At 45.4% G+C, this 23,197-nt stretch overlaps 1 protein-coding gene across 2 annotated transcripts; it reads right to left on the minus strand.

Moving 5' to 3' along the window:
* Positions 1-978: 978 nt before the first annotated feature.
* Positions 979-22,238, minus strand: MKRN1 (makorin ring finger protein 1). 2 transcript variants are annotated; one of them, XM_066362875.1, is made up of 8 exons: positions 22,038-22,238; positions 12,056-12,184; positions 7,305-7,534; positions 6,676-6,902; positions 4,841-5,055; positions 3,998-4,108; positions 3,321-3,459; positions 979-2,959 (listed from the first exon to the last, which is right to left on the minus strand). In XM_066362875.1, the coding sequence occupies exons 1-8, from the start codon at positions 22,214-22,216 to the stop codon at positions 2,747-2,749; spliced, it is 1,443 nt and encodes a 480-aa protein (XP_066218972.1). In that variant the 5' UTR covers positions 22,217-22,238; the 3' UTR covers positions 979-2,746. The 2 variants fall into 2 exon arrangements, with proteins under 2 accessions (XP_066218972.1, XP_066218974.1); XM_066362877.1 differs by lacking the exon at positions 22,038-22,238 and adding an exon at positions 21,444-21,580.
* Between the last annotated feature and the right edge of the window lie 959 nt (positions 22,239-23,197).

The raw sequence follows: 23,197 nt of genomic DNA on the forward strand, positions 1-23,197 counted from the left end.
GGGCACACAGGAGAAACGCCCATCTGCTTCTCCACCCCTCCCCCTCCTTCCTGTCTCTCTTCCCCTCCAGCAGCCGAGGCTCCATTGGAACCAAGATGGCCCGGGTGCTGGGGATGGCTCCTTGGCCTCTGCCCCAGGCGCTAGAGTGGCTCTGGTCCCGGCAGAGCTATGCCCCGGAGGGGCGTCGCCCCCTGGTGGGCGTGCCAGGTGGATCCTGGTCGGGCGCATGCGGGAGTCTGTCTCTCCCCGTTTCTGGCTTCAGAAAAATACCAAAAAAATAAAAATAAAATAATGTATAGGTCCACATAAGAATTGATAGGTCCACAGGAATTACGTCAGAAGTAAGCATTACTAATTGTGCGTGGTGGCAGATAAGATGACACTGTAGCTTTGTGCAAAGATCAAGTCTGAAGTTTCACCCATCACCGTGGTCCCAACCCCTTTTGTAGTCGGCAACCCCATTGAAGAGCTATCAATGCGCAGTGACAGGGTGGCCTCATGGACTGGCTGCCACGAGCTTCCACTGCCCTTTCCAAGGCAGAAAGGCAGCTGCCCAGGAACACATACCTGCCTCCCTCAAGTCCCCCACCACTTGCTCTCATGTATGCCCACAGGGTGGCTCCCAATGGCCTCCTCCCTACTTTCTGGACACAGAAAAACAGAAAAGGCAGAAGGTTCTCTGCCCCACTAAGATTCCCAAGATTTCTATTCCTGAGGCTCCCAAGGATCCCTGGGGCACACGTGGTCCCCAGCACAGCCCGACCAGTAGCAGCTTACGGTGGACTTTTAACATTTCTGGAAGGGAGCAGCTGGACCATGAGCTTACAAAAGGCTCAGGGGACCTATAGCTGTTACCATGCCTACGATTAAGTCAATATACACAACTCCTAAATGTGGAAACAATTTCACTAGACACATTCTTAAATAGGCATTAAAATTAAGGAGCAATATTTTTAAAAATAACCTCTGCAAACCATCTTCCAAAGGAGTGACAAAAAGGTCTGCATTTTATTAACTAAAAATTCATAGAATTAGGACGAGAAATATCCTTTCAATACAACACGTGGCCTACCTGTTTGCAGGCACAAAGGGGGTTCAAGTACAGTAAGGATGGCAGTAACTGGCAGCCCAAGAGTCAGTCTTGAAAACCCTAATACAGAATAACGAGGATCCGAGCTGCAGAGAGTCCCCTCTCTCTCACATTGCTCAGCAGGCTAGGTGTCTTCGGAGAGGTGTCCGTTTTCTCGATGAAATTATATCCAGACTCACCGATGAACTGATCCAAAAGTTAGTGGAAGAAATAAAAAGTATGCATGTTTCAAACAGCTCACTACACAAGACAGACCACTTATAGTTTTTATTGTTTTATTTGGGAAAAGTGCTTCTTACAAAAGGGCAGCTGTAAAATACAGAGACCTCTGTAACAATGACTTGTTTTTTTTCTTAAAGTGAAAGAATGGGTGGGGTCCCAGGAATCAAGGCGTAGATGAGACAACTTGGGAGCATCTCCCAGTTATTTTCAGGAAACAGCAACATTAAGCTGAGTTTCCCAAGCAAGAACAATTTCACTTGTCTCGGGGGCGCATCACCACCCCTTCCCCTCTTTAGTGGGAAAGCATAACTTATTGCAAACCAGTGACTCCACTACAAGAAACACCTTAGGACGTAGTTTTGAATCACATCTATCTGCCAAGCACAGGGTTGGAATGAGGCGAATGCCCACAAACACAACACAAAAACCCAACAACAAATCCCTCGACTGAGGACAAAGGTTTATTAGAAAGTGCCTGAGCTGGAAAGGCTAGGAGGTCATTCAACACTGAATACAACTGTGTATCCAAGACCCAGTTTCTCTTCATAATGGGATAACCAGCTGGTTTTAACCTTGACGGCTAAGCCCATTTAGTCACATAGACAAAGCTAGTATTGCTCTATGAATAGCTACCAACATCCTGCTTTGTCTTGGAAGATCTATTTGCCACACTAGGCTGAAACCACTAAACCAAGGTTTTCCACTAAGGCTAAGAATGCTGCACCTAGGCAGGGATGAGAAGGTTATCAGACACTCACACCCACACACGCCAAGTCTATGAGCTCTTGAGAGGCGGCTTCAGACTCGGCTTCTTCTATGCCACCAATGTTTCTATCATACTAAATACAGTAAAAAAATCTCAACACATTCGTACCCGGCTATGGTTCCCCAGTAGTTATTACTTGTGTGCAATGAAACAAGAGACCAAAACCACAGACAAGTGCACAGACAGGGTGGGGATGTGCAGATTTTATTGAAAACCTCTCGTGTGCACCTCCTCAGTCTGGAGCAGAAGTAACCACCCTAGTTGGGGTCCTTCACCTGTCATTGCTATTCTCGGACCCCAAAGCAGGGCCAATGCTGTTACTTCCGAACCTGAGGTCCTCACATGAATGCACCAAGTCCACAACAATACCCTCCAACTGTGTGAATCTGGCTGAAAACGAATTACGCCAACAAACCTACACTAACCGACAGTGAAATTCGTGTTACAAAAGAACTAACTTTAAAGTTTATTTTTGTGACTCTTTTAACCAGAGAAAACATACTTCTTGGGGAAAGGTGAGGGGCTGAGGAGACAGGCCCTGGGTGAAAATGACGTCAGCACCTGGAGTTGCTAGGCCTGCCTGGGAGACAAACGCGGCACTGCCACACTGGCTCGGGGACAGCCACCATCTGGCCTCGGCAGACCAGTCCGCACGCCACACAAAGCTGCTATAGAGCCAAGTCATAAAAGTCTTCCAGCTCGTCGTGAAAAAAGTCCCACTCGTCTTCCGAGTCTGTCAGCTCGTCGTCCCCACCTGCAGCCAAAAGCATAAGCAACATCTCGCCCAGCTCAAAGGTGACAACCTCTTCTTCATCGTTGTCAAAGGGGATGCTGTTCTCTCTTTCCTCAATGAGCTCCCAGAAGTGGTTCCTTCGTTGGGCCTGTAAAAAACAAGGCCGTGATAGGGATGGCACTGCCGGGCAGCATCTTCTAGCGCCTCGTGTCTAAGGCACACCGTCCAGCACACCAAGAGGACATGACGAGCCAGACTTCTCACTCGGGCTCCTCTTTACCAATGCCTCCCCTGCGGGTACCGGTGCCAACGCCTAGGCTAGAGCTCTAAGCAGTCTGGGTGCTGCTCTCCTGTCCCTCCCCGGTTGCTGAGGTTGGTGTCCTCTAATCCTCAAGTCTTGCTCGCTCCCAGACCTTAAGTGTTAATGTTCTCTTTCCCCTAACCCCAAGCCGCACAGGGCTCAACGGGTAGCGTGGTATTTCCCCTTCTTTAAAAAAAGTGAGAGTTACCCGGTATCTGCTTGATGTTCCCACTTTCTGTCTCTGTGGCTCCTCTCTACGGCCATCAGGGTACGCATGCTTGTAAAAACAGTTCCCTCCAAATGGGCAGCTCCCACGTCCTTCATCAAAATACCTGCACGCCTTGTCACTGGAAAGGAAAATATCGCAACCCTTATTCACAGTGGATTTCAGGTGTGTCTGCGCCTACCATCCGGGGTTTCTTGAAACAGGGAGGGACAAAACCAGGTCAGTTTACAGCCCTCCCCAAGGTGTGTTCTTACACGTGTGTGTTCTAATGCGAGAGACACCGGCTAGGAGCAGACACCCTATTCAAGTCTATGCTGTTTAACAGCTCTGTTGCTGTGGATCCAGCAGAAATCCTCCTAGAAAGACCCCACACAAGAACACAGGACAACTACAGCACAGACTCAGGAAAAGGCAGGACCCCAGCCACGGAGCTTTGGCTATCAGCAGGGTAGATGTCATTATAACACAGTCCTGTGGCAGGCACCCCAAGGACGGTGTTATAGCAGGACACAGAATGGGCAGGTGCTACCAGGGTGACATAATGAAGTCACAGAAAGGGTAGGAAGGAGGTAGGAGTGCATAACGCAGCTCTGTTCTTTTCCACGTGAACTGAAGCTCCGCTGGAAGCTCAGCTCCGGAAAAGGCTGCGGTGCTCATACCTCATCGCCTCCTTGTATTTCTGAATGAGTTTCTGCTTCTCTTCTTTCTCCTCCACCCAGTACTCACTTGGAATGACAAAGTTAGATGTGATCCGGCATTCTGGGCAGGACCTGGGGAACAATGAACAGGCTGCAGTGCGAATTCCCCTTCACGGGCCCACACTGCAGGGGCGCACACTGGTGCGTCCCCCAGACTGAGACGTCACTGGAAGGCCTATGGGCACATCCTGAAAGGGCTCCAACACTGTCACACAACTGACCATTTCTTTTGAGGCAAGACAAGCTCCTGTATAAATTCAACTCAATGGCTAGCCAGTTCATTAAAAAGAAAAAAATAGAGCTTAGGTTAAAAAAAAAGACATTTCACACAGACTCCTTTTTCTTTCGTTTAAATAAATTTATTTCTTGTAACTTTGCTCTGTTTAGGTTTTGTTGTTTTTGTTCAGTTATGAGAACAATCTTTAAAGGATGGTGGATTATTGGCTAGCTTTATGGATGGAGTAGGAAAGTGGAAAATGTAAACCATCAGAAACATACATTCAGAGCTAGGTAAGTTTGTTCACTGAGCCTAAACAGGCTAATCCGTTAAACACAATCTCCTCAGAAAAAGCACGAAGATTCTACCAACTGATACATAGGGTTTCCTCATTCAAATAATAGATATACCAACTAACTTAGAAGCTAGCTGAAATACAAAGAAAAAAATCCCAATTAGAAGAAGACCCCAGTTTCAAGATAAAATGCATGCATTTAAATGCAGTCCGTCTGGTTGAAAGTTGGCACAAGATACTAAATTCTTCCCCAAAACAGAAAGCACAAACGAAGAGTGGGGAGGAGCCTCACTTTATGATCTTGCTCTCAAACTGCTTAGCACTCCTCCACTTGCGAATACACTTGAGACAGTAGGTGTGACTGCAGTTGGAGAGGATCCCGAAGCGGCGCTCGCTGGGGTTGGCCTTCTCATAGACCACTTCCATGCAGATGCCGCACACCATGTCCTTACTGCGCTGGACGGCAAAGGAGAGCTCCATGTCCTTCTCGTGGGCCTCGATGCAGGACTGGACAGATGGAGAGACAAGAAGTGCCATCAAGTCACTGAATGATGAAGGACTTCAACTTGACAGTTAATGATGCACACTCAGAGAAACCAGATAGTCAACTGAAAGGACAATGTTCCCAAATTTGATATTAAGAGCAGCTTGGTTCACAAGTGAGTACGGAGTACGCCAACATTTTGAGACTTTTACTATAAAGTCACACGAGGAGGACTCAACTTCAGGAACTGAAAAAATAACCAATTTTCTCTATTTTGCAGCTCAATCCTTGCCTGTTACCCTCTTTAAAAACAGTTTTTCGCCTGACCAGGAAGTGACGCAGTGGATAGAGCGTCGGACTGGGATGCAGAAGACCCAGGTTCGAGACCCCGAGGTCACCAGCTTGGATCCAAGGTCGCTAGCTTAAAGCAAGGGGTTACTCGGTCTGAAGGCCCACTGTCAAGGCACATATAAGAAAGCAATCAATGAACAACTAAGGTGTTGCAAATGAAAAACTGATGATTGGTGCTTCTCTCTCTGTTCCTGTCTGTCTGTCCCTATCTATCCTTCTCTCTCTCGCTCTGTCTCTGAAAAAAATAAATAAATAAAAATTAAAAAAAGTTTTTCATACTAAATTTGTTGATTCTCTGGTGTCTAGATGGAAAGTGAAATTAGGATTAAGGTGCTAATAATTTATAACCTGTCAGAAAGTGTAAAGGAAACCAACATTTATTAGGTGACAATCATGTGCCAGGCACTTAGTTTGCACATAGAAAACAGCTTTATTGAGGTAATTCACATGCCATATAATTCATCCATTTCAAGTGTACAACTAAATGGTTCTTGGTATTAGGTAGAATTCTGCAACCATCAGCACAATCAATATATTGAACATTTTTATTACCCAAACAAGAAACCCACACTCACAGTAGTCCCTTCACTTCCCTCTGAACCCTTCAGGCCTAGACAACTAAAAATAACGTGGATTTGCAATTCAAGACAGTTCACATAAACATGTAACATTCTGTGACTGGCTTTGTTCACTTCACACATTTAAGTTTGTCTATGTGGTACAATGAATCAGTAGTTTGTTTCTATTATCAGCGAGTAATAATATTCCACTGCATGGACAGACAATTCATCCGCATGTTCATAAGGTGATGGCCACTTAATCATGCTCCTGTGAACATTTGCATAGTTGTGTGTGGACATGGCATACTTTTTATTTTAATTGAGTATAACAGATATAACATTACAAACTTTGAGCTTTAAGAATTAGCATGCTAATTATAGGAAATGAAAAAAAATTTATCCAGCACACACAGCCAGTATGCTGTGCAGGCAGGATTCCAACCACTCCCGTCTTATACCATACTCCACCCAAACAAGCCAGGCCATTTTAAATTAAATAGACAATAATGATTAGAAACAAAAATTGCTCCAATGACTAAATATAAGGTTTGTATTGTAATATGTCTTCAACAAGCTCATTGTGTGAGGTCCTTGATTTCTTGATAAAGCATTCAAGAAGTCCAGGAAGAAAAACACCCTACTTATGACCATTCAATTCACATGTTTCTGAAATAAACTGGCAATGCAGCAAAGGGAAAATACAGTCCTCACTGCATCTCCCTAGAGACTTACTTTTATGTGCTGTGATCTCTGGGCAGCGTCCATGGGGTGGAGGACCTGCAGCCCACACATGTCACAGGAGTCTCCGTGGAGATACACACAGTTCTCCCCGTACCGGCACTCGCCCACTGCAGCATAGGGGCAAAGCTGCTTCTTGGTTTCCACGGCCATCTGCTTCTTATCCAGGTCATCCGTGGTCACTGAGCCCTGTGGGGGGGCTTCAGTGCAAGAAGGGGCCGCTGGAAATGTTCAAGAGGGCGGTCAAGTCCCAAGTGGATAAGGCAGATAAGCTAGAAGGTAACTGAGAACCTAACTGAAAAGAACTTCAATTAAACTTGAAACAGTCTGCTGGGTTTCCTTACTCTTAGAAGAAATGAACTTGTCCTAACGCTGATACCCCAAGGTTTGGCTCGTCAAGGGGAGAGGGGCTGTTATGTATAAATATTTCCGGTGCAACTGTACTAACAGGAGAGGGTTCAGTTTTTCAACTCTCTAAATTCAATACTATTTAGTCAGTTTTCTTTCCACCTATAAATCTCAGGCAACCCAATTTAGACTACAAAGATTGCGAAAACTCAGTTAATTGATATTGAGCTACTGTCTAGCCCTGTAACTTTTGTTTTATTCTTCAAAATACTCACTACGGCCACAGTAGGGCTGCCCAGGAACAAATTCAATGGCATTCACCCAGTCTTCTGAACCGGCTCCTACAGTTGCAAAGTTTGAATTTCTCGACTCAGCCTCGCCCGTATTCATTTCAACAACCGGTCCAGCTACTGAAGAGAGACTTGAGGAAGCAGCAGGGGACAATTTCGCAGCTGGGTCGGTGGTAGTCGCTTCTTCCTGTTTCAATGGTTTGCTGTGTTCATATCTAAAAAAAAATTAAGTCAGTGGTTACAATCTATGTAGAACCAATGGATGGGATACAGTCACTGATCCTGTCCTTGGGTACTCTTCAAACTGCTGTGCATAGGATTCATCTGGGACCTAATTCTAAGTCAGCAACAGAGCCCAGGATACTGCATGTCTAACAAGTCCCCCTCGCCCCTGTGATGCTCACACTGCTGATTTGAAAGCGGATGTCAGAAAAATATTTTATTTTTACAGCCTTTTTGTTAGACGAGAACCTGGGCTTTAGAAAGACAGGTTTTAGTTTAAATGTGTTTCCTCCCCACCCCCATCCCAAACATAGAAAGGTTTTAGGACTTTAGAAATGAAATGTCAAGATACATAAACGGTCTAAGAAACAGATAGGACACCTATATTTTAGTTCTTTCTGTCTCCTTTGCCATACTGATTTAAAGGATTTCAGGGTAAATGACTCAAAAAATTCATAAGACTACATTGCTCATCATCAAATTATCAAATTATAAACAAGTTTTTGACAAAGTGCATTTTGGTTTTGGTTTTAAGGTAAATTTATCCAGGTATCAACAAGGTATGATAAAAGTTGAGAGAGCAGCCTGACCAGGCGGTAGCACAGTGGATAGAGCGTCGAACTGGGATGCGGAAGGACCCAGGTTCGAGACCCCGAGGTCGCCAGCTTGAGTGCGGGTTCATCTGGCTTGAGCAAAAAGCTCACCAGCTTGGACCCAGGGTCACTGGCTCGAGCAAGGGGTTACTCGGTCTGCTGAAGGCACCCAGTCAAGGCACATATGAGAGCAACCAATGAACAACTAAGGTGTCGCAACGAGAAACTGATGATTGATGCTTCTCATCTCTCTCCATTCCTGTCTGTCTGTCCCTATCTATCCCCTCCTCTGACTCTCTCTCTGTCCCTGCAAAAAAAAAAAACCCCGGGCTTGCCCAGTCAAGGCACGTATGGGAGTTGATGGTTCCTGCTCCTGCCCCCACTTCTCTCTCTCTCTCTTCTCTAAAATGAATAAATAAATTAAAAAAAAAAAAAAAGTTGAGAGAGCAGCCTGACCAGGCAGTGGCTCAGTGGATAAAGCGTCAGACTGAGATGTGAAGGACAGAGGTTCGAGACCCCAAGGTCACCAGTTTGAGCGCAGGCTCATCTGGTTTGAGCAAAAGCTCACCAGCTTGGAACCAGGGTCGCTGGCTCGAGAAGGGGTCACTCGGTCTACTGAAGGCCCATGGTCAAGGCACATATGAAAAAGCAATCAATGAACAACTAAAGTGTCGCAATGAAAAACTGATGATTGATGCTTCTCATCTCTCTCTGTTCCTGTCTCTCTGTCACTATCTATCCCTCTCTCTGACTCCTTCTGTCTCTGTAAGAAAAACACACAAAAAAAAAACAAAAAAAGTTGAGAGAGCAGAATATGAAGTTAGCCAGAAAAGTCCCTATCTGTAAATAAATCCTCTTGCTTTCAAATATTCTGCAGTTTTCTATGGGTATATAGAAAAATCTGTTTTTAAGAATAGACTAAAAAATTGAGATAAATATATACTGTTTTGGGGGTTTTTTTAATCAACACCTGGTAGTAACCATCTCCTGAGGAGTCAAATGTGAATAAAACAAAACCCCTGCTATCAATTGAGCCACTTGGCCAGCGCTTTTTAAACTTTTTTTAAATTTATTCATTTTAGAGAGGAGAGAAGGAGAGAGAAGAGGGGAGGAGCAGGAAGCATGAACTCCCATATGTGCCTTGACCAGGCAGGTCCAGGCTTTTGAACTGGTGACCTCAGTGTTTCCAGGTCAACGCTTTTATCCACTGCGCCACCGCAGGTCAGGCGACCAGCACTTTTTAAATTAAATAGAGTCCCTCTGGAAAAGGAATACATATCAAATAAAGACAACTTTATTCCAAGGGATTATACTGAAGGCCTTTAAGAGCTGGGATGGCCAAAGAGGCCCTCAAGCCAAATCCAACTAGAGCTAATGGTTCTGATATTTTTAAATGTTTGGGGAAAAGATCATTTGATGATGCATCCAAATGATATGAAATTCAAATTTCAGTATCACAAAATAAAGTTTTGTGTGGTCCTAACTTGTATCAGCTTATATGTCTTAACTAGGGCTGTTTTTGTGCCAGAGACCCTATGAAACACTTATTCTCTCGCCCTATAGAGAAAGTCTGCCAACCTCTGTCTTGAGAGTGGCTTTTCTAAGCATTCTTTTTTTATATACAGAGGGGACAGAAAGAAAGAGAAAGAGAGAAGGGGGGGAGAGCAGGAAGCATCACCTTCTCTATGTGCCTTGACCAGGCAAGACCAAGGTTTTGAACCAGTGACTTCAGCATTTCCAGGTCAACACTTGATCCACTGCGCCACCACAGGTCAGGCCCAAGGCATTCTTTTAAATCTATAAATTTATAAAGCTATTGGGAGTATGTACAGTGGTCCCTCGTCTACCACGGGGGTTAGGTTCCAGAACCCTCTGCAATAGGTGAAAATCCGTGAAGTAGCGACCTTATATTTATTTTATTTATATATATTTTAAGGCTTTATACATCTTCCCCAAACTCTTATAAACATTTCCTATGCTCTTAAACACTTTCTACACTTAAACTTATATAATTTTAACATATAAAACTCTATATGGGTACTCACCAGTGAAGATACTACAACTTGAATGATGAAGATGATGATGAATTAGCTGTGCAGTACTGATGAAGATGAATGTGATGAATGTACTGTACAGCCAAGAAGAGCATTACAGCTCTTCTGAAGGCATCATTTTATCAGGTGGGACAGTATCTTTGCCCTCACCCGAACCATCTCTCTTTGCTAAAGGTGTAGGCATAACTGGTATCTTCTTCTGAGCGAGGAACATAGTTAGAGAGAGTTGCTGGTGCTGGTTTTTCTTCTGAGAGAAGGTTTTTATAAACTGACATGCCACCCTCGATTATACTTGAGAACTGCAACAAAGGATCTGGGGGTCACATTCTTGAGCCACTCACTAAAGTTCTTTGGCCATTCTGACCATGGTTGTGAGGCAATTGAGTGTTAGGCAAACTCCTCCCCTCTTCTTCAACCCTTAGTTCCTCTTGCTCCTCCTCCCTCGCCTTTGCTTGTTAACTTCGTCATCTGTCAGGTTTTCATCCATCAACGGTGGTGAGAGGGCGAGCAGATCACTAATGTCATCAGGAGTCATATTGTTGAACCCATCTCCTCCCAGTAGTTCTGCCAGCTTCATCACCTTATCTATCACAGTGATGGACTTCATCAGGAGAGAATCCCTTATAATCGTGGACCACTTTGTACTCCTTGGCTCTGGCTTTATCCAGAGAGGCAGCTTCTCCATGCAGAGAATTGCTCTTAAGTCCAAACCGTTTCTGAAACTTGTCAAACTAGCCCTTACTGGTATTGAATAGGGTTGGTCTGGTCAGAGAAGCACTTGATGGTCCTGCTTCTGTGCAGCTGTCCTAATCACCGTTGTGAACGTCACTGCTTTCAGCAAAAGTTTTATAAAGCTTCTTGGCCTTCGTGCAGATGGTGCAGATGGCCGTTGGTATCCGGCGAGATATTCTTCCTGCAGTCACTGATCCACAGGGCCAATAGACTCCATCCTCACAGTGGCCTTATTGCGGGAAAAAGATACTGCTACTGTTGTCTTTGTATTCTTTTCACCCTTCTTTATGTAGCGAACCGAAGATTCATTGATCCCGTAATAGCAGCCTAGAACCACATAGCTTCTCCCTTTCTTTAGCATGTTGAGGAGTTCCACCCTTTCTGTGATGGTAAGCATCTTCTCCTGACACTTGGGTTCAGTGCCAGAACCCTTAGAAGGCGCAGAACATTTGGAGAACATCATAGGGCTTGAGATAAATTTAATTTTTTTACGAAAATTTCACAAAAACACAACACCACAGAGCAACACTATGCGCAGTGATCAGACATCGATGTGAAATGGACAAGGCGAGATGCTGAATGCATGCTATGTGCAGGAGACAGGAGACTGATGCTACGGTTGCTGAGCCAATCAGCGCCCAGGATACAGAACACAGTGCTCTGGTTGGTGGCCTCCCATCCATCAGCCAATACTATGCTGTGTATGATCTCATGTCAGCAAACTAGCTCAAGCGGAAGCCACTGTAGCTGCATTTTCCATATGTAGCTGCGTTTTCTTTGTTTATTCATCTGCTATACGCTAAGTATTTCATTTCGATATAATAGTCTTTTGTTTTAATTAATATTTTTATGTATTTTTTATCATTTTTCAATTTTTAGGCTAGAAAATGTTTGTTACCGCAATACAAAATTAGATATATAATTTAATGTCTTTTTAAAATTTAAATATAATTTAATAAAAAAATTTAAATATATATAGATATATATAATTTAAATATAGGATTTAAAAATGCGTGACACAGTGAGACTGAAAAGTGAACTGCAATATGGCAAGGGATGACGGTATTTTACTCCTTTTTTCTCCCAACCTGTCCCAATCTACTGGAACACAACTGATCTGTAAACAGATCCTTACCTGCAGCGGTCTCCATAAATACAGTACCCTCGCTGGTAGTACTTGCACACAACACCGTACGGACTGTCAGAAAGGTCATGTGAGTAGCGACAGTTATCTCCTTCCTTACAAACCCCATGCATGAAATACCTGTAAGACACAGAACCACAAGTTGGGTTAAAAAAGATGAAAGCCACATGTGAAAATTAAGCAGTATTTGCTGCAAAAGCAGAGACGAAGGGAAATCACTTTATGTTCTCCATTTAGCAGACTTGTTCCTCTGCCCTAAAGGAGTCCACATGCACACAACTAGCAGTGTCCAAAAACCACGGCAAGGACCAGAGCGTGGCTCAGTGGTTCCTGAATGGGCCAGGACCAGCAACATCAGCAACACTTAGGGTGCTAGAAATACAAATGCTGAGACCTTACCACAGACCTAACAATCTGTAAACAGCGGTGAAGGCAACCAGCAATCCACATTTCCCTCAGTCACTGTGCACTAGGAAATTGATAAGGGTCTTATTTTAATCCTGAAAAGTAAATAGAACCAAATTTACACATTCCCATCCTCCTCAATCACTGACTTGTCGGGATTTTTTTCTTCTTATGTCTTTCTCTTGAGCAGGGTTATGAAATTTTAATTTTGGCTGGCTACATCTCCCCAAATATGCACCTCTGTACAGCTGATATAAGGTAAGGGAAATGTGCCTATTTCTAGGGTACAGGTAGAAAACCACTAAGCGTATTTTACTTGCCCACTGACTGCAATGATACAAAGTAAAAAGATTCCCATTTACCCACTGAGCCTTTCAGAAGACCCAATTAAAAAAAGAAAGTCCTGACCTGTGGTGGCACAGTGGATAAAGCGTCGACCTGGAACACTGAGGTCACCGGTTCGAAACCTTGGGCTTGCCTGGTCAAAGTACATATGGGAGTTGATGCTTCCAGCTCCTCCCCCCTTCTCTTTCTCTCTCTCCTCTTTCTCCCTCTTTGTCTCTCTCTCTCACCTCTCTAAAAATGAATAAATAAATAAAAAAATTTAAAAAAAAAAAAAAAAGAAAGTCCTATCTATTCAGAGATTTCCTGCAAGTGTACTTTCTTTTTTTTTTTCATTTTTCTGAAGCTGGAAATGGGGAGAGACAGTCAGACAGACTCCCGCATGCGCCCGACCGGGATTCACCCGGCACGCCCACCAGGGGCGACACTCTGCCCACCAGGGGGCAATGCTCTGCCCATCCTGGGCGTCGCCATGTTGCGACCAGAGCCACTCCAGCGCCTGGGCCATCTTTGCTCCAATGGAGCCTTGGCTGCGGGAGGGGAAGAGACAGAGAGGAAGGCGCGGCGGAGGGGTGGAGAAGCAAATGGGCGCTTCTCCTGTGTGCCCTGGCCGGGAATCGAACCTGGGTCCTCCGCACGCTAGGCCGACGCTCTACCGCTGAGCCAACCAGCCAGGGCTACTTTCTTAAATTAACAGTAGATATTAACACTAAGTACCATGGAAAGAAAGATTAATATCCTAGTGGAAAGTTATTATCAAGATCCTAAAATGCCTAGAACTGTAGTGCATAAAAGAACATGGTAGGCCTGACCTGTGGTGGTGCAGTGGATAAAGCATCAACCTGAGATGCTGAGGTTGCCGGTTCGAAACCCTGGCCTTGTCTGGTCAAGGCACATATGGGAATTGATGCTTCCTGCTCCTCCCCCTGTTCTCTTTCCCCTCTCCTCTCTCTCTAAAAGTGAATAAATAAAATCTAAAAAATATAATGAAATAAATCCCTTAAAAAAGAACATGATAGGATGTCAAATTACAACTACTGTAATAAGCTCATTTCAACACTTCCTGGGTTTAACTTCATCAAACCCTGGTTTGAACTTTTGCTCAACTACAGAGATACTTTCTCTAAGCTTTAAACCTGCTTAAGAGCCATTATCACCCAAATCTGAGCTAGGCACAGTTCCAATAGATACATTCATTTCTTCCTGCATAAAGATATTAACTCTTAACAAAACTAAACAAGTCAATGATAATTATATTGTAACCACCACTTCCCATTATCAAGCTTCTAAGTATAACAGTAGCCACGACTGAGATTGAAAATTGGTTATTCGTGTGCAACAGTCACTGAATACAGTTGCTTTCTGTTCCATCCCCAGTGGGAATTTCTCTCACATTTTAAACAAGATGCAGGTACCAGGCAGTTGCCCAGTGGATAGAGCATCGGACTGGGACGCAGAAGACCTAGGTTTGAAATCCTGAGATCACAGGCTTGAGTGCGGGTTTGCTGGCTTGAGCAAGGGGTCACTCATTCTGTTGTAGCCCTCTGGTGAAGGCACATGTGAGAAAGCAATCAATGAACAACTCAGGTGCCGCAACGAAGAACTGATGCTTCTCATCTCTCTCTTTCTGCCACTCTCCCTATCTGTCCCTTTCTCTGTTCCTCTACCCATCTCTCTTAAAAAAAGAAAAGAGCCTGACCAGGTGGTGGTGCAGTGGATAGTGTCGTACTGGGATGTGGAGGACCCAGGTTCGAGACCCCGAGGTCGCCAGCTTAAGCGCGGGCTCATCTGATGTGAGCAAAAAGCTCACCAGCTTGGCCCCAAGGTCAAGGCACATATGAGAAAGCAATCAATGAACAACTAAGGTGTCACAACAAAAATCTGATGATTGATGCTTCTCATCTCTCTCCGTTCCTGTCTGTCTGTCCCTATCTATCCCTCTCTCTGACTCTTGCTCTGTCTGGGGGGGGGGGGGGGGGATAGCCTGACCTGTGGTGGCGCAGTGGATGAATTGTTGATCTGGAACGCTGAGGTTCCCAGTTCAAAACCCTGGGCCTGCCTGGTCAAGGCACATATGGGAGTTGATGCTTACTGCTCCTCCCCTTTCTGTCTCTCTCTCTTCTCTAAAATGAATAAATTTTTTTTTAAAAATTAAAAAAAAAAATAAGATTGGTGTTCCTGTCTCTTTCTCGCTCTCTCTCTCCCCCCCCCCTTCCTTTCTGGTTAAAATAAAAAAATAAAAATAATTTTTTAAAAAAATTAAAAAAAAAGAAAGATGCATGTATTTTTAAGGCTTGATAAAATATCTACCCAGATCAAGATAGACAAGTAACTCCTATATCTCAGGCACAATGCCTGGAATTTTAGGTTTGTTATTTAACCCTATCCTGCCGTGGTCTTGTTCATAACATTGTTACACTTGGAATTGCTGCTCTTTTTTTTTATTATTATTATTCATTTTAGAAAGGAGAGAGTTAGAATGAGAGAATGAGAGAGAGAGAGAGAGAGAGAGAGAGAGAGAGAGAGAGGAGGGAAGAGCCGGAAGCATCAACTCCGGTATGTGCCTTGACCAGACAAGTGCAGGGTTTTGAACCAGCAACCTCAGCGTTCCAGGTTGATACTTTATCCACTGTGCCAAGCTGCTGCTCTTCTTTATGTCAAATTATGGGGTCCAGAAATCACTCACTCCAGACAGCTGCTGACCTTAACCTTGTTTCTTCAGTTGCTTCAAGGACCTCAACCCCCTAATACCTACACCTTAAGGTACAACATAACATTCCTTTGCACTTTTGCAACACCTACACCATCATCACTTTGACATTCATGATGGGTGGAAATTTCTCTAGAATCCAAAATGAAGAGGATAAAAATTCAAGTCAACACACAGAGATTGGCATGGCCTGTTAGCACTTCATTGCTAAGAGCGTAATATAGCATATGACAAGAATGAAGAAAACAAAAGCAAACTGGGTGGTGGGGTGGAGTGGTGGATGCTAGGGAAAATTCTTTTAATAATTTTTTAAAAATATTTGTTTACTTACTGATTTTAGTAAGAGAGGAAGGAAGAGAGGGTGAGACAATGAGAGAGACAGGAATATCAATTTGTTCCTGTATGTGCCCTGACTGGGGATCAAACTGGCAACTTCTGTGCTTCAGGATGATGCTCTAACCAACTGAGCTATCTGCCCAGGGCAGATTTAAATCTTAAAATATTAAAGAGACCTAGACAACATGCCATAAGATTTTACTTAATTTTTATTTCCTAATTTTAGAGAGAAAGGGAGGGAGAGCTAGAGGAACACTGCTCTATCCCTCCATGCCCTGACCGGGAGTGAACCCAAGACCCTGTGCTTTGGAACGAAGCTCTCATCAACCAAACTAACTGGTCAGGGCAAGATGATTTTAAGTGACTGGCCTTTAACCAAGAGAAGACAAAGGGGCCCTGGCCGGTTAGCTCAGTGGTAGAGCGTCGGCCTGGCGAGCAAGAGTCCCGGGTTTGATTCCCGGCCAGGGCACACAGGAGAAGCGCCCATCTGCTTCTCCACCCCTCCCCCTCTTCTTTCTCTCTGTCTCTCTCTTCCCCTCCCGCAGGCAGGGCTCCATTGGAGCAAAGTTTGCTAGGGCGCTGAGGATGGCTGCATGGCCTCTGCCTCAGGCGCTAGAGTGGCTCTGGTTGCAGCAGAGCAACGCCCCAGATGGGCAGAACATCGCCCTCCTGGTGGGCATGCCGGGTGGATCCCGGTCGGGCACATGTGGGAGTCTGTCTGACTGCCTCCCCGTTTCCAACTTCAGAAAAATGCAAAAAAAAGAGAGAGCCTGACCAGACGGTGGCACAGTAAATAGTGTCGGACTGGGATGCGGAAGACCCAGGTTCGAGACCCGAGGTCGCCAGCTTGAGCGAGGGCTCATCTGGTTTGAGAAAAAAAAAAAAAAAGCTCACCAGCTTTAGCCCAACGTTGCTGGCTCAAGCAAGGGGTTACTTGGTCTGCTGAAGGCCCACGGTCAAGGCACATAAAAAAATAAAAAATAAATAACATAAAATAAAAAAAACAAAAGAGAGAGAGAAGACAAAGGAATGGCCTTTTCCAGCACATTCCTAACAAAGTGAATACATGCAGGACACTATATCATAGACCTGGTTCAATATAAAAACTGAGAAATAGAACTACCCAGCAATGAAGTTCCTGAGGTCCATAATGAACATCACTGAAGGAACTCAAACAGGCACAAAATCACCTGATACTGCAGAATCAACAGAAACAAGCCCTAATTAGCACTGCCAAATACTAAGCATTATTTCGCATGGGTGTCTGGTCCACATGGTCTGAGTTTTAGGATCTTGCCTTTTGCCTGCAGTGTGACACTAACACTATTGGTACACCCAGAATTATACAGTCCTCATAATGACATCCCTTTCTAGCCAGTCTATCTGTGTAAATCTAAGAGATTTACATGACAGTGTAAGCTATAACATATAGCAAAAAGAAAAAGGCAACCCACTCAGAATTTGTCCCCAAAACAAAACCAATCAAAATTAGTGCTTCTGTTTTGTTTTTAAATGCTACCAGCAGCCTGACCTGGCGGTGGGGCAGTGGAAAGAACGTCGGACTGGGATGCAGAGGACCCAGGTTCAACACCCTGAGGTCACCAGCTTGAGCGCAGGCTCATCTGGTTTGAGCAAAAGCTCACCAGCTTGGACCCAAGGTCGCTGGCTCCAACAAGGGGCTACTCGGTCTGCTGAAGGCCTGCGGTCAAGGCACATATGAGAAAGCAGTCAATGAACAACTAAGGTGTTGCAACGCGCAATGAAAATCTAATGATTGATGCTTCTCATCTCTCTCCGTTCCTGTCTGTCTGTCCCTGTCTATCCCTCTCTCTGCCTCACTCTGTCTCTGTTAAAAATAAAAAAAAATAAAAAAAAGCTACCAGCAAAAAGCCACCCTTCAAATTCATCTGATGCCACTGCCCTGGCTGAGCTTGGTGAAAGGCTGCTTCAGTGATTCCTAAAGTTCCTTCCACCTTGAAGATTCAATGACTCCAAGCAGACATTATTCGGTAATAAAGACACATAGAGCTGACTAGAATCCCTTTACTGCTGTACTTCTTGAAAACTTAAGCACGGTCATCAAGATACATTACAAGAAACCCCACAGTAGCTTGTGAGGTTATAACAGGACCAAGCACCCTCACAGTACCTGAAGACATCATAACCATCTCTTTGGAAATTCATAAAAATCAGATTGATTAATCTGGCATTTAATCACTTAATATGCTGTTACACTTCTTTGACATTTATTGATGAACACATGTACCCTATTTCTCAAATAGGCGTCAATTCCTGGTGGTTAAGAACCATGTTTTAGGCCTGACCTGTAGTGGCGCAGTGGATAAAGCGTCGACCTGGAAATGCTGAGGTCGCCGTTCGAAACCCTGGGCTTGCCTGGTCAAGGCACATATGGGAGTTGATGCTTCCAGCTCCTCCCCCCCCCCTTATCTCTCTCTTTCTCTCTGTCTCTCCCTCTCCTCTCTAAAATGAATAAATAAAAAATTAAAAAAGCCCTGGCCGGTTGGCTCAGCGGTAGAGCGTCAGCCTAGCGTGCGGAGGACCCGGGTTCGATTCCCGGCCAGGGCACACAGAAGCGCCCATTTGCTTCTCCACCCCTCCGCCGAGCTTTCCTCTGTCTCTCTCTTCCCCTCCCGCAGCCAAGGCTCCATTGGAGCAAAGATGGCCCGGGCGCTGGGGATGGCTCTGTGGCCTCTGCCTCAGGCGCTAGAGTGGCTCTGGTCGCAACATGGCGACCCCCAGGATGGGCAGAGCATTGCCCCCTGGTGGGCAGAGCATCGCCCCATGGTGGGCGTGCCGGGTGGATCCCGGTCGGGCGCATGCGGGAGTCTGTCTGACTGTCTCTCCCTGTTTCCAGCTTCAGAAAAATGAAAAAAATAAAAATAAAAAATAAAAAATAAAAAAAACACACCATGTTTTATGTGGTTTTAGGTTTTTTTTATTTTAATATATATAACATAGAATTGACTTTTTTTTAATAGAGACAGAGAGTCAGAGAGAAGGACAGAGAGGAACTGAGAGAGATGAGAAGCATCAATCATCAGTTTTTCGTTGCTATACCTTAGTTGTTCATTGATTGCTTTCTCATGTGCCTTGACCGTGGGCCTTCAGCAGACTGAGTAACCCCTTGCTCAAGCCAGATGAGCCCGCGCTCAAGCTGGCGACCTCGGGGTCTTGAATCTGGGTCCTCCGCATCCCAGTCTGACACTCTATCCACTGCGCCACTGCCTGGTCAGGCCAGAATTGACCATTTTAACAAATTTTTAAGTATATTCACGTTGTGTAACTTTCACCACCATCCAACTCCAGAATTTTTGTGTGTGTGACAGAGAAAGAGAGACAGGGACAGATAGACAGGAAGGGAGAGAGATAAGAAGCATCAATTCTTCATTGCAGTACCTTAGTTGTTCAATGATTGCTTTCTCATATGTGCCTTGACTGAGGGGCTACAGCAGAGCGAGTGACCCCTTGCTCAAGCCAGCAACCTTGGGCTCAAGCTGGTGAGCCTTGCTCAAACCAGATGAGCCTGCACTCAAGCCAGTGACCCCGGGGTTTCGAACCTGGGTCCTCTATGTCCCAGTCCGAAGCTGCCGCCTGGTCAGGCGTTTTATGCTGTTTTTATCTCCTACAGTACCTATAAACGTGATACATTTCTGCATTCATTGGTCGTTTTCCAGATGTTCCCTGACTGGGGATCAAACCCACAACCTCAGTGTTTTGTGATGATGCTCTAACTGACTGAGCTAACCAGCCAGGGCACAATTTTTCTTTACATATTCATTGAGCTCCCACACATTCAAGGAAATTAGAAGTTACAACATTCCTGTTTCATAGCAGTTCTCTAATAAAAAATATGAAAAACGGCCTGGTGGGGGCAGCATAATACAGTTCCTTGGAAAAGGTTTTTCTTAAACTGCAGAAATAAAACAATGAGAAAGAATTCCTACAGAAATATTAGAAAAACAGTAATCAACAAGATAATACAGCTGATGGTAAACAACTAAAAACAACCAACCATCATCCAAACAACTTCTAACTTCAAGGATGACTTATACGGTAGATGAAAAAAATATTCTTAGTCACTAGAACAGAACACTACCTTGAATTCTATTCAAAGATTTAGCTAACACACTGAAAATACTTAAAATACAAATAAAATAGAGCCTTGCTTTCAGATAGCTCAAGTCTAGAATAAACGAATATATTTGATATTCCTCTGTCCAGTGAAGATTTGTTTTTACTGAATGATTTTTCAGAGACAGAAAGGCGGGAGGGAGAGGGAAGAGAGAAGCATTCATTTGTTCTAGTTATTTGTTTACTCATGGTTCCTTTCAGTACGTGCCCTGACTGGGGATCGAACCCACTATCTTGGTATTATGAGAGAATGCTCTAACCAACTCCACTAACTGGCCAGAGCCAAGTTCTTTTAAAAAGATCATGTTGGTAAACTAGAATAACTGAAAACAATGTCAAGCATTAAAGCCCAAGACCTATCAAGTAACCTGCACATTTTTTTTAGCTAACAAAAGCTATTGCCAGGTTTATATAAAAACAATCAAAAACAAAACCCTGCACAAATTTGTATAGTGTTGTTTTGTTTTTTCAAAATATTCCTCAGCTATGTAAACTTAAATACATAAATCACTTGGTCCATTGACAAAGAATTCCCACTGGTCTGGAAACAATCTAAGATATTTCATTAATGCAAAGATCCTAAGAGGATCATTTAGTCTGGTAACCTGTTCTGAATCCTGATGTCAATGTTACTGATGAGGAAAACTAGGCAGAAAAGGGGAAACAGGAAAAAGTACCTAACAGAGGGGAAAGTAAAGTGTGGGAAGTGCCAAATGAATTCTGGGCAGAGATGTAAAGTTGGGCTCAAGTTACTGACAAACACAACAGGATAATAGTGAGATAAACAGGTCGGGTTGGAAAGGGGTTTTCTAGACTATATTTAGATCAGAGATGGTGAGGGAAATGGGAGGAATTGTACGGAGTCCTTAAAGAAGTTCTCAGTGTATGGATGTAACTGGGACTACACAGAGTGAATGGGTGGAAAAGTTCAGAAGTCACACTAGGCTCTTTTATTTTTAAAATTCGACTAGAACACATAAATCAACTGCAACACCGTTTTAAAATCTCATTTGGGGAATATTGCCTTTTATTCCACTCTTATGATCTATTTCAAAAAGCTTTTCTGCGTTCTCCATTCCGTTACTGAAAATAAACGTAACTAAGCTTATTTACTTATGCCTGAATAGCATCACATTAAAGTGGGATGGCTTCAACGTCGCTGTTCATACTAGGGCAGTGAGTTGTGCCTATTCGGAATATCTGTAGGTAGAAATAATCTCACGCAGTTGAAAACCGGCATTACGGTTGGATTTTGGCAAACGAAAGTTTCTACACCCACGGATCACATTTTATTAAATACCCAACCAAGTATAATATCCCATTAAATGCCCGAAACTTATTATATACGTACGGCTTGAAAATTTTTAGCACACGTTCTTATAACCGCCATCCACTAATTCCGTATCTTTAAAAAACACTTTCAATCTAACATACCAAACCAAAACTCCCTACCCCAGAAAGACGCGTGGATTTCAAAGGAGACACATGTCGCCCGGGACGGGGGCTGGCGGCTCGGGAAACATAAGGCGGAGGATGCGAGCCTGGCCAGGCACTGGGTTCTGAGACAAAAGCTCAGAACCACCCAGCCGGGTAAACATACAAAGAAATAACAAAAGCTAGTTCCACCGTTGGGGCGGGGGCGGGGGCGGAGACGCGAGCGGACGTTACAAACGGGTGACCCGGCGGCCGGGCCACCGCGCCGGTCCCGCGGGGAGCTGCCCGGCCCGGCTGACTCGCGGGGAAGGCGGCTACCGGCGACAGCGGCCACCCGCGCCGAACCTGCGGAGCTGGGGGCAGAGGCTGCGGGATCGGCGACAATAAAAGGAGGGAGGAGTCACCCTAGCGCTCCCTCCGCGCGCCGTGCTGCACGACCGGGCGCGGGAGGGCGGCGGGGCCGCGCGCAGCGCCGGCGGGGACGAGGACGGCATAGCGCCGGCTGCCCCGCGCCTCCGCCCGCTCTCCCGCCTGGCCCTTCCTCCGCGCACCGGCCCCCGCCCCGCGCCGGCGCCGGGCCGCACAACGTCTCACCTGCAGGTGACCTGCTTAGTCCAGCCGCCGCCGCCGCCGCCGCCTCCCCCGCCCCCTGCCCCCGGGGACGGGGAGGTGACTGCGGGGATAGGGGTGGGGGAGGCCGCTGCCGCCGCCGCCGCTGCCGCTCCTGCTCCGGGTGGTTTGGCTGTTGTTCCGGGAGCTGCAGCCTCCGCCATTACTGTTTATCCCACACAGCAATGCACCGGAACTTCCGGATCACATAGTTCCGGTCCGACTGCGGGGAGAAGGCAGCGAGGCAAGGGGATGAGAGAGGAAGGAGACTGAAGCGCCGGCTCGCTCCCCTCGGCACCGCGTCGCGTCTCCGAGCGCTCTCTCCGCTCGAACTGCCGGCCGGCGCCGGGACGCCCGCGGCCTGCCCCCCGCGCGCTGATTGGTGGACGGGCCGCCCCGCCTGCGAGGGGCGGGGCTGGCCTCTCCAGGTGGGCCCCGCCCACTGCTGTCCCCGGGCTTCGCTGCTGCAGGGAACCCAAATCCAAATTTGAGCTGAGCCTGGGCAGGTCTTCCAAGCATTGGCAGTGCAATGGAATGGAATGGAATGGCGGGGAGGAAGCGAAGGTTTGGGATCCGGGTATAAATTCAGACTTTACCACTTACCGGCCTTACCAATTACAAACTATGAACTTGGGTTGGAGACCCTTTTATTTTTCCTGAACCTCAGTTTCCCCATCTTTCAAATGGGGTGGTAGTAGGCTCTATCTCATAAGGTTGCTGTGAGGATTTTAAACCAAGCGTGGCCATCTCTGAGCTTACAACTTGGAGTGTAGTAATCTTGTTCTCGAGAGCTTATTGCTCCCAACAAAGAGGTGTGATCACTAAGCCCAAGAGACTACCATGGTAGCTCAGCAAAAGCTAGAGTCCCAGTCTCCCGGCAAGTTAACTCCTGGTTTCTTTATCTCTAAAAATAAGTTTGAGAGTCCATAAAACCCTTATCACTCTGCTTCACCGTGCAGTAACACTTAACAGATAAATAAGGAAAGGTGTCCAAAACATCCCAGCTTCTGACGTTTTTTACAAGTTATTGTCAAAACTATGAAGATTAAAATATTTCCAATTTCATGTTCCCATTAATGCACACTCTCACGGCGCGCATTAAACCCTGATCTTCCATAGGCAGGTTTTATCGTAAGCCCTCAAAT

The sequence above is a fragment of the Saccopteryx leptura genome, chromosome 2 (genome assembly GCF_036850995.1).
Source record: "Saccopteryx leptura isolate mSacLep1 chromosome 2, mSacLep1_pri_phased_curated, whole genome shotgun sequence".
Lineage (NCBI taxonomy): Eukaryota > Metazoa > Chordata > Mammalia > Chiroptera > Emballonuridae > Saccopteryx > Saccopteryx leptura.

Bases quoted from the DNA above. Each gene is read 5' to 3' on its own strand.
- MKRN1 (XM_066362875.1), bottom strand. From the start codon at position 22,216: ATGGCGGAGGCTGCAGCTCCCGGAACAACAGCCAAACCACCCGGAGCA. The intron at 7,535-12,055 runs GTAAGGATCTGT...ATTTTTTTTTAG, and splicing joins ATTTATGGAGACCGCTGCAG to ATATGAACACAGCAAACCAT. The intron at 6,903-7,304 runs GTGAGTATTTTG...GAACATTTCCAG, and splicing joins GCAGCCCTACTGTGGCCGTA to CGGCCCCTTCTTGCACTGAA.